The following is an 11,501-nucleotide window of genomic DNA, read 5'->3' on the forward strand; positions in this document are numbered from 1 at the left end:
GCGAATGGCTTTTCGATCGCTTTGGGGTTTCGCCAGTAGCCCTTGGCAACATTCGGACCGCGGATACGTAGCTCCCCCGTCGGTTCCACGGGGGCCCTCCTCTTCTCCGTTGGTATTGACAACCTTAGCGTCGATATTAGAAATCAGCAAAATTTTACCGTTCTTGTTGTCTATGCTCCGGATGGCTACTCCGCCTCCGAGCCTTGGGAATGTTAGCTCGGCTTGGAATTGGGGCGGGGCAAGCGTACTCCGTCATTCCATAGCTTTGAGAAGCAACTAAGTCTTTCCAGGTTTCTTACTCCACATTTCGGTGAACTCAATGCACTGTCCATAGTCGATGGGGGAGCCAATTAGCACCACGAATCTGAGGGAGGAGATCTCTTCAAGCCTCTCCCTCATCTCTGGTCTCTTGTTCATTGCGACGAGGAAGCTTGCGATGATGAGAAGACTTGTGACTTTGAGATCCGAGATGTTCTTGACCGCCGACGAAGAAATCACTGTGATTCGCTATGAAGAAGGGCAGATTCTGGAAAGGGTGGTTGATACATGCTCTAGATTGTTAGACCGCTTGCGATATCGACATGTGGCAGAGAGGTGCCGATGCGCCCTCGTGGTTTGGAGTACCGTGTGGCAGGACTGCGTTGCTGGCAGAGACTGTAGAATGGATGCGATGAGTTGATAGTGCGAGAGTCCCACTCCCTTGGGGAAGCCAGTACTGCCGGAAGAATCAATGAGCGACGCCATCCTCATTGTAGCGTCCTTAGAGTTCTGAATTTCTCCGTGTGCGGGGACGTTGAGAGGGATTGCCGTCCAAATTGAGAGCATGAGTGTGTAAATGCAGATGCGAAGTGAGCTCCGTGTACAGCGGTTTTTGGATTAGGGAACCTGAATGGATATTGTAGAGGTCCACAGAACAGTAAGACTTGGAATGGGTGCTGCGTGTGCGAATTGAAGGAAGGGAGGGGGTTAAGTTTGAGGAGGAGGAAGAGTGTCCGCTATTTCAATTTTTCGATTAGCCAACGCGGGAACGTCTTTGTAGAATGGGATCTATTGTTCCATGCGCCGACAGGGCTTGCGAATATGAGGAAAATGGAATCAACGGGGTGAGTCGGTCAAGAAGAGAACAAGCGTGAGGCTGAGTGAGATGGGTAGCCTCTCGGCTGTCGGATGCTATCATGACTTGTGGTTGCTCACTCCCAGTATGACCATACCTCCGCATCCTGTATAAAGACTACTTGCTGAATGTGCTGGGACACCCTGCTCCTCTTAACAATTTGCCTAGTGTATCCATTGTATTATCCATCTGCATCCAAGAAGCACACTCTCCCTAACCAATATGATGTCTATGAGTGGATGTGGTAAGGAGAGAATTCATCCTCTGACGACTCATCTCCAGAAGACGAGTACTCGTCCAACGAGGCATCATCGTCAGAGCCTATCGCGAAACGCCGTTTCCAGGGGAGTGGCGGCCTGCGAGTCCCAGTCTTCCTATAGTGAAGCCAACAGTCAACGCATATCACTTCGTTGGGGGCATACACGCAGTCCGATCGAATTGGTACCATCGCTGGGTACCCGTGGACATCTTCTTCCAGTTCCGATTCCGATTTCGAGTCCGATTCCGAGAAAAGCTCATTGGAATCAACAAGCAAGACGTTCCCAGTCATATCAGGCTCATGAGTCGGATCATCCGAGCTACTTGCGGTTTCTGCGATTTTCCTGACGTCTGTGTTCTCCTTTTCACCCACTTGTGAATCAGTCTGGCCCGGACCATCAGGGTCTATTCTTTGCTTGATCCTTTCAAGCATATGTCGCCAATGAGGCTGTACTGCGTTATAGGAAATAGGCTTGGTGCAATCGCTGCAAGTATAGCCTTCAACATCGAGGTCAGGTCGATGATGATATGCGAACAAGTCATGTAGAGTCTCCTTCTCCCAGCCAGTGTGCACCAAAGGGTTCCTCTTTAGTTCTTCATCTATGAATTCCTCAAACTTCACCTTAATAGTGACTAATCCACGCAGCCATTCCGTAAATGCCCACGACGAGTACATTGCAAGTGATGTCGGTGACTCTTCCTGCGGCGTGTAATCGTAGTCGAGGACACGCCGATGGAGATCTGGGCCTTTTGCAAGCACTGTGCTCACTGGATAAGCATATGCTACAAAGTCGTGAAGTATGGTATATCCATCTCTAAACTGAATGCCTGCATTGATAGTTTCTGCATCACCCAGGTTCAGAAGCAGGTCAGACGCTTCTTGTACGGCCGAGAACCTGGAAATAGGGTCCAGCTTAAGAGAGCTGCGAATTGTTCCGCGACAAAGTATGTCTTCAGTTCAAAGCTCGACTGCCTTAGCATCCAAAGCAGAAGGCTTTTCGTCAATCTCTCCAGCGTAAACCGCGGGCAGTGTCAAAAAGCGTCCGCAAGACTCCCCAGCCATCGCCATTTTCGTCTGAGAAATCCATCGAATCCGTTAGAAGGCGAAGAGTGTCAAAAACTTCTGATAGCGTGGCGTAGGTGGTATCCCATAAACCGTCTGCTGCGACTTCCATTGGGGTCCTGAGTGTTAAGTCAGTGATATTCGCTCTCTTGGGTTATACAAGGCTTGCTTACTCTGCATTGTGCGTGAGTGTACTTACGTCTGCTCCAGCACTCTTAAGGACTTTGCAAAGCTCTGGGTGGTAGTTCTGTGCAGCAAACTTGATGCATACGTTAGATGCTGCTTATTTTGAGAACGCCCGGTTGTAGTTCAGCTTTAGTCTCAAGCGAAAGACTCACATGAAGAGGTGTGTATCCTAGAGAATCAGTGTCTCTGACTGAAGCATGACCTGCTGACAACAAACTCCTGACCGCAGGTAAATTCCCCTGTCTGCAGAATTCAAAGATCACAGCGTCGTCAGGTACCGGGCAAAAGGCCTTCAGCGTGGTTTGCCACCCCTGAGTAGAGGAGGAGAGAAACTTGAGACGGAGGCCATAATGAACTCCCATACGAACCAACCATGTAGCCGGATAGATGGTATATGAGGTCTCATGCTCGCATTGATCTCGTTCGTAAGGCGTCAGACCATGCCTTTCTCTTGGTATCTGTAGTTGTATATTTGAATCTGCTCGGACGGTGCCTAGGAAGTATTCCATGGTGGACTTTTCCATTCTCCAAGTGCTTTTGACCCATGCCTGTCTTCGCCAAAATTCACCCGAAATAGAAGGGTCGTTTTGAGTAGGTTGTGAATCTGCCGCAAAAGACTTTGCGGCATCCCATTCTTCAGCACGAAATCCAGCAGAATTGGCATGAACGTCCGAGACCGCGCTTGGAAGTCTTCCCGCTGTTTCTGATTGCTGCTGTATACTCAAGCTGGAAACACTTTGAGTAATGTTCATCAAGCTCCGTTCTAGGGAGATATGACGGTTTCGACTCAAGCGACTAGGAGATATTTGGCGTGGTTAGCATCGAATTCACACTTTGGAGCACGGATGCGATGTAAAAGGATATAGAGGGCTCTATTTATATTTTTGGGGCTTCGTTGCGGTCACAGAGCAGGGGCAACGGCGCGCTGTCTTACATGCACATGAGATACATCAAGTCTTACCTGTACTGATATTGTTGCACCAGCAACAATGTGCCTTTCAGCCTCTCCAAGGCTGCCTGAAATTTCATCAACTGTCCATGTTTCAAGACGGCCCTAAAAGCAGTCCATTTGCGGACCCTTGACCTCGTTGAAGCAAAGCCCGGTTCTATCTCATTGAGGAGTGTAGTGAGTATTTTGACCTTGATCCAGCAACCATTCAGGGTGGCCACCAAGGTTGCGTCGGGCTCAACGTGTTGCGTCTCGTAGGCGATGCGGGTGAGAACGCTCGACAGGAGGTCCAAGTCGGTGGAAATCGCCTGGATATCTTCCGGGGCTTCTTTGATGGAGGTCCAGAAATCGCAGAGCGATTTGACGCTTTCGGCCAGCTGGACAGCGATGCTCAGTACAGCTATACCACTCGCGACGGTAGATAAGGGTTCTGCCATAGTTGGTACGCAGCCGCTTTTTACATCTCTGCAGTTTCAGGGGGGCTTCATAGGTCAAGAGTATAAACGTATCTGCTTTACGAGGAAGTGGAGAAGGTGGAGGGAACTTGAGTGCATGCAGACCTCTATTCAGGCTGGGTTCCTGGCACCGAGCGGAAACATCAACGGTATTATAGATTCCCACGGACGATCTCAGTCAGCACGCATGCACTCAGCCCGGCTCCATACGCTAGTGCACTGCATGACTAGACTCGTAGCACTTGCTACCTGCCATCGTTAGTACCATGAGTACCAAAGCGTTCCATTTTCTGTGCTGTTTAGTGTGGCGAAAATCAGCACCGCCCTAGTCAGACTGGGGGGCATATTCGAGCAGCTATTTGGTACGCGTGAAGATGAAGTCTGATGTTGACAGGACAAGGCTGAAGGGTGAGATTGGGTACTCGTGCATAATGCCGTCGGCTTCTCGGCCCAGACTGAACGCTCCGCCTTGCACTCTCTATCCAGTAGACTTTCCAGGAGATTTTTTGTCGCAAGTGCTATAGACCGCATCTGCGGTTTCGGGCTGAAGCGGTGCAGATGTTGTAGTCGCTATCCGTCAGACTCCACAAGCCGCAAGGCTTGGATCGTAAATTCTCTATTATTCTTCTTCTTCTACTTCCTATAATGCGCACTTCGTAGACGTGTACACCGACAGTGTGTTTCTTGTGAAAAACAATGCGTCTGGTGAGACCGGGAGACACGAGAGCAGAAGGTCAGGGGCCTGCAAGGCACGAAGAAAGGGTGCGAGGAATAAACTGCACCGAGGGTCTGCGAGTGAACTCGACACTAACAATGAAATTCTCCAGCAAAATTATGAGCGCACGCTGGACCATTAGAGAACTATCCGACTTCAAGTAACCCGCCTCAGTTCATTTCATTTGCCGCAGCCCAAGACTGCAAACGAGGGAGTATTTGGGTAGGACATGTCATATCCGCACAAGAAGGAGTCCTCTCTGGACAATGCTTCAAATCTTTACCTGTCACACTCTCCGCTCTGAAGGCCTCATCTGTGATATTCGAAATCTTAGCATTTCCATAGCGATGAATCAAGCAAGGTCTCCCGAAGAGTTGCAGCGACGCACTGCCGCCAGGATCAGAACTCTTCTACCCACAGACTGATACCGCTGTAGATCCACCAATCATCTGTCAAAATAAGGTTCCCAGCCTCCTCCCAGCCACCTGTGGGAACAACCACCTATTTTGTGAGGGGTACAAATACTGGCCCAGGGGAGTCCCGAGATAGAATAATTCATGCAATCTACACACTACTTATTCTACCATACCTGATATTCTGACATCATCCTCCCGACACAGCCTGGGAGCTGGAATGAAAGGCAGCGGCCGAGATTCTTTGGCATATATATTTGCATCAGCATGACCTCTATAAAATTCCGATCCATTCTCTGCTTCGCGCAGATTGTTATCAACCTTGGGTTATATAGTACCGTTCGTTGGTGTTTGAATTGCGTGTCTGATATTATTTAGCATTCCTAGTTCATCAATCTCTACTGCGATAATAACAATCACAACTGGTGAGGTGAAAAAGAACAATAAGAAGAAAGAAACACCGCATCTCGTCTCACGTTTCCAACATGCGCCTCCTTCTCACCCTGTTTCTGTTCCTTCGCGTCACACTGTCCATCGTCCCTTTTGTCCCACACGCGGTCTCCGACGCCGGAGGTGACGCAGGCTGAGCTAGAGAAGGAGGTGATGCATCCGGCCAAGACTCTCCAGAGCGACGACAACGATTCCGGCTGCGGTTCCTTGTGCCCGAGCGGGACGACGTACCCTGGCGAAACAACCGGCTCTTCTGGCGGCAGCGACTCTGACGAAAACGCAAACCAAGCCGCGGAAATAATCGAGCGGATCCACGACGTGTTCCACGCCATCGAAACCCTCGTCTCCCTCATCCTGACTTCCTCCTCCGACTCCAGCACTTACACCATCACAGTACCTGTGGCAGTAATGGTAATGACGGATCCAGCTTTACGGATCAAGCTGTCAGTCAGCAAGCGAGCTGTCTTTGCTATGAGCAGTGGGGCGGTGGTGCGAATAGGACTACGACATGGGCACTGGGGGTGTTTGATGGGTTCGTGAGTCAGTGTGATGCGTTTGTGGCAACGCAGACGGTGGTGAGGTCGAGTGCGAGTGCGAGCGTGGCGAGGCAGACGAGTTCTAGTACTGCGGCCGCGAGTCCGATACAGACCGCCACGATTGGGCTGGCGGCGAATGTGACGGGAATCGGCATGGGGAGTAGATGGATGTTTTTGGTGTTGGGGATCTGATGCGATCGACGTGAGTGAGGGCAAATGACAGGAGCAAGGGGGGATCTGAGCGCGTACGTACGCTAAGGGATCTGACTTCAGCAATGAGGAACCCCGTGGATGAAGACGAACACTGCTGCGGCGAGGCCGATTTGGAAGCCTGCTGAAGGTGCGTGTTGGTGAAAGGAGATGTATATGGACACATGTACTACTGGCACTTTGGCGTGGTTCTTGGGGAGTGTGGCAACCAGACGCAGTTCGGTGGAGAATGGAATGGCAATCTGGTACTTCATCGGGGTAGACAGCGGTACTATTGTTCCTCACGAAAGACTATGAAAAAGACACCCGCGGATAGAACGCGCGTACTTCATCGATTACAGCGACAGCAAGTGTTTTCGGTAAACGAACAAGCAATCGCAATAGGTAGGTCTTCTTCCATGAGATCAACATATAGATTGTGTCTTGAGGAAATTGTGCTGGCTATTTCTGGCTATTGTCTTACGATAGTCAGATGCGCCTTTCTTAGGCCGCGAGGATGGATTTATCAGTCACTTTGATCAAAATTGAGTGAAACGAGCGGAGCAAGTGGGTTTGCGGCGGCGAAGGGAAAGATGCAACGATGCATCACAAGCGTGATGCGCGTATGCGCTGTTTGAGATCCGGTTCCAATGGGAGAACGTAGCGGTAGAAAGGAAGCCATGGACCTATCCAACAAGGCTGTGACAAGATGAAACACTTTTGACTGCATATGCACGAACTGGGGACTTCCCAGGCTACCAAGCGGGCTCGGTCGTTACCTCGCAGAACCCATTTGGTTCTATTGGTTCAGCACGTGCGACAGGATAGACGATCGAAACAACTGTGGAAAGAAACGTGCCGTAAGAAAGGCTACGTGACTTGGCCGTTGCATCAGTACCGTGTAAGCATACCCTCGTTGACGTGATGATTTTAGAAGATTGAAAAGAGGGATCTGGCTACAGACACAACATGTCTTATCCACAATTCCGCCTTATTTGCGCTTGGGGGTGGTCTTGGGGAGTGTCATTGTGTCACATGGTGCAAAGCTTGGGAGAGAGCCGGTGAAGAAGAACTATTGGATGAAAAAGTAATTTAAATCAATGGTGTTTGGCATTGTAAAGCATAGAAAGGTATGCCATGGCTGCACGAATTCTCCTGCCTGTCTCTAAGCCTCTATCTACTATCTGGGCGTTTGCCACATTTTCCGCTAGTCCTCCCCCTTTGTGTAATTTTCCCAGAGAGGTTCTGTGAGAAGTTGGTCCATGCTCTTATACTCGCCATCAAGATCGAACAGCGGCCGCATGGTCCGATGCCACTCGTCATCATGGACAATGACCGCGGAGGGATCAGCGGTCGGTGTTGGTCTGGTGAATATACGGCGGGTGAACGGACAGATATCGTCCGCAAGTTTCAAGCAAGCCTCGTTCAGACACGGAATCGGCGGATCTTCACCCACTGGGCCGTAATGCTTGACGGTCCAACCTGTACCAGGGAGTGCACGATTGATGAAGGTCTGATCGTGATCCGGGTAGAGGGCTGTGGGCATGTAAAGGGCAAGTCGAGTCAGGCGTGGAAAGTCGACCGGGATACGTCGGAGAAGAAGGGCGGTGTATTCTGCCTCTCGCCACAGTCGGCCCCTCAAGTGCACTTTACACTTGTGCATGAGCATAGACCATTCGTCCCAGTCAGGGTTTGGGTGGCAGGACTCGGCGAACATTCTGGTGTAAACATAGGCAAAATTTCGGTGCCAAATTAAGCGAAGGTCATCTACCAGGTCTCCGATCTCGTTCAATCGCCAGACAGGATCAGGAATTTCAGTCTTGGCGTGGGTTGTGTTAGAGGCGGCTGGTCTGTTATAGGGTTCTGCATCGCTTTTAGCTGTGTTCTCAGCTTGCTTCTTGTCTTTGTAGTCACCGTAGCCGAGCTTGTATTCAGCTGCGGCAAGATCGACGGAGACCGTCCGGAAATTTTGGTCGTCAATTTTTGTGGGCATGCCGTAATACCGCCAAGGGTTCTTCGACGGGATCGTAGTCAAGACTCTCCACTGCACGAAATGCTGTTTGGGATGTCGTGCAAGATCGCGAGTTACTGGAACGATCGCTCCATTGCTTGGCAGAGGTTGGAAATATCCATCCAACACATTTTCGACATCATCACTTCCACCGTAGCGTTGATGCGAAACACCTTCATCCCACGGACCGGCAAAGAGAGAAGAAGCGCCAAGCGGCTCAAGCTCAACGGAGACGGGAATCCGTGCTTTGGTGAGTTCCTCGAAGAGTGCACGACATTTCCCGATATCCACGACTTCGACTGAAGGATGATTATGGCCTTCGACCCAATCCAAGCGGTCGTTCCAAGTCCAGACTGGAGTCCAAAGGTCATCGCGGGGTCCATGCACTACCTCTGTGTGGCAAAGACCATAGTAATCACTGAGCGTCGAATGATAAGTCTCTCCACGGTCACTAGACACGAGCGAGAATCTTCCTCGATCATTGATCTTCCTGACAGTCGAAAGATATTGTAGAACGGACGCTGTGTCGTGCTTGTAGTCTTCGGTTTGGCTGGACAAAATGGGAGCTATGATAAGATCGAAGCCATACTTGGGTTGCGAATCCCTCTGATACATGTCAAGATCGCGGTGGAGGGAAAGCTTGATGGTTCGCAATTTGGGGAAGATCGCTAGCGACCGCAAGAAGCTGTCGAGGTTCTCAATGGTGGACTCGGACTCGTATAAAGCAAGGGAGGTAAGTTCTCGGCTAACATTATCCAAGATCTCAGCAACAAGCTTGGCTGACGCATTCCGGCGGGTTTCTGGAGATGGATCTAGTGTCGGCTCTTGTTGGCAGGTAAGCTCTAGACTCTGGAGATGATCAGCCAGATGCAACAATTTAGGCAGGCACGCTGAATGTGTTTGCCGGTAGCTATCCGGACGGCTATACACCGTCTTCCAGCAGCCATAAGGGAGATGAACTGATCTGAGATTTCTGAATAGGGTAGGACAGCGGTCGAGCACTGGAGGCCAAGAGTCGATGTCTTCTTCTTCCTCGTCCTCGTCCTCGTCCTCGTCCTGTCCCACTGCATGAGATACAGATTCGAAGGTCTCCGTGAAGTCGAGGGCATGCAGGTTAGGACAGTGAGCGGTTAGGTAGTGTATGTCCTGCTCAGAGATCCATTCTGGTACTGCCAGGCGGCGCACCAGCGGGCCTGTAGATGCATTGATACCCCATGTAATCGGAGGACCCATCATCATTTTGGCATTCATTCCACCACTGGGCAATCTTCGATACCACGATTCGATCTCTGCAATGCTGATTGGCTCGTGGAATATTGCTTTCAAGACAACAGGATGCCGCATGAAAGTTTTGCATGTTTGCGAAAGTTGGAAAGCATCTCGCTTTGTCAATTGGTCAAGGAGGTGTTCAAGGATGTCTAGAGATATTGTAAAGAGGCGAGAAGGCAAAGATGGGTTTGGTCTGGTCTCTGTTCCCCAGAACATGATCATTCCTGGCAGCTTTGCATTCTTGCCGTGGTATCTGTCAAGATCCCAAGGCATGGTAACAGTACCTTGTAGGAGCCGTGGAGGCCACAGATTGACCGGTGAGTATTGACTCTCCACCATGGTGGTACAGTCGGCGGCGATGCGACCTCGATAGGTATTTTGAATGATGGTCTTTTTGCGTGTAGGCTGTGTTCAGCGTGGATGAAAAGGTCACTGGAAATCTCTTGCTCCAAAATTAAGGTGTCACGGCATATCCGATGAGGTAGGGTGGCGTCAGGTGCTCAAGAGAAAGAAAGGACTTTCTCAGGACAGCTCAGGGTAGGTGGGAGACCCTATTTAGCGATCTTGTTAGACAAGTTCATGACTGTTTAGTTGTTTCACGAAGACATGAGGTTGAAATTCTACACTGCTTTGTCTGAGACAGTGATTGTGAAAAGAAAGAGTATTTGTGTTGCGATACATGGCAACAAACGGGTCCAGCCTAGTGACTTTCTGAATGGAGGGGTACTCTTCCTGTTGGATGTTTTGCACCCTTAAGTGATTTCCGCTCTGGCTATGACTATGACTTGGTGTTGATAGCGGAGTGCCTCTCACTTCACAACCACTGTCTGAAGGCAGACTGTGTTGGACATGTCTGGTGCTCCCCTTGTCTTCCCGCCTATGATTGCTACTGTCCTTTGTTTCTTCGCTGCCTGTTCCCTGAATAGTCTGCTTGTAGCTCACATAGATCTGTGTGCTTCTCACTATCGCTGACTTTACTATTTAGAGGCTGTATCTATAGCCTGATGAAGGGTGCAACCGGCAGGACCTTGTGCGCTTTGTCGAACTGATGTAGAGTAACTCTGAAAACCTACTCACGCTTCATTTCCACTCTTCTAACAGAGGTCAGCCTTAGGCCAGTGTTGTGTGACCGGCAATGTTCCACCCATGCTCTGGCCATTTTGTAGACATCTCTCCATCTTGAATCGAGCCAATGACACAGATTACTGCCCAGGATTCTGTAAGCGCCTTGAAACCCTGCAAACTTCATACATAACTCTCACGACATATGGCATGTTCATGCTGAATGTCCCTTGTAGGGTTCCAGTAACACCTCTTTCCTCCACCCTTAGCTCTCCTTAGGACTGACCCATCATATCTTGCTTCAGAATAAACTTTGTAGCCGCGCGTTGATGATCTTGTCCTGAAGGTGTTTCAGTCAGGAGTAGAGGACGTATATCAGGGTTGTGGTAGAGAGCTGTGCCTTAGGGTTTTCGGAAGCCAGTATTTGTGAATAAAGGGCTGAAGGTGGTGAACATCCGACGTGAATGAGGAGGATAGCTGTAGAGCAATTTGGGGGTGAAGCTGCGGTAGAGACGCTGGGGGATATGGGGGTGCAACTGGGGCTGCAGAGGTAGATGTCAGTCAGCAGTAGCCACTTCTGTACAGAAATCTTCCATCAACAGGCATTTTGTGCTTCCTCTCGTACCGGTGTACCGCCTCAAGCTCTGCTCAGTTGTGATTGCTGACGCAACCAGCAATGTGATGGTGATTGGTGATTCTCATGTCACATGGTCAAGGTAAGGTACAAGTAGTGTAAAGAGACTTGGAGAACGCCTAGTTGTACGGCAGCCGGGACGGAACGAGAAGCCGATCCGGGTGCGGTCCTATAGGAAATACTTTTAGCTTTCTCAG

General features: G+C 50.1%; 3 protein-coding genes across 3 annotated transcripts; 1 reads left to right on the plus strand and 2 right to left on the minus strand.

Annotated features, from left to right (window-relative positions):
* Positions 1–1,343: 1,343 nt before the first annotated feature.
* On the minus strand, positions 1,344–4,007 carry HO133_006571 (uncharacterized protein; the record flags this gene model as incomplete). Its single annotated transcript, XM_037297469.1, has 6 exons — positions 1,344–2,323; positions 2,394–2,554; positions 2,609–2,694; positions 2,774–2,790; positions 2,839–3,416; positions 3,583–4,007. 6 exons carry the CDS (start codon positions 4,005–4,007, stop codon positions 1,344–1,346), a joined length of 2,247 nt encoding a protein of 748 aa, XP_037147179.1.
* A 1,631-nt stretch (positions 4,008–5,638) lies between these two features.
* Positions 5,639–6,225, plus strand: HO133_006572 (uncharacterized protein; the record flags this gene model as incomplete). The annotated part of the gene is made up of 3 exons (XM_037297470.1): positions 5,639–5,674; positions 5,736–6,126; positions 6,173–6,225. 3 exons carry the CDS (start codon positions 5,639–5,641, stop codon positions 6,223–6,225), a joined length of 480 nt encoding a protein of 159 aa, XP_037147180.1.
* A 1,310-nt stretch (positions 6,226–7,535) lies between these two features.
* Positions 7,536–9,947, minus strand: HO133_006573 (uncharacterized protein; the record flags this gene model as incomplete). The annotated part of the gene is made up of 1 exon (XM_037297471.1): positions 7,536–9,947. One exon carries the CDS (start codon positions 9,945–9,947, stop codon positions 7,536–7,538), a length of 2,412 nt encoding a protein of 803 aa, XP_037147181.1.
* Between the last annotated feature and the right edge of the window lie 1,554 nt (positions 9,948–11,501).

Source organism: Letharia lupina (assembly GCF_014066315.1).
Source record: "Letharia lupina isolate WasteWater1 chromosome Unknown contig_25, whole genome shotgun sequence".
NCBI lineage: Eukaryota > Fungi > Ascomycota > Lecanoromycetes > Lecanorales > Parmeliaceae > Letharia > Letharia lupina.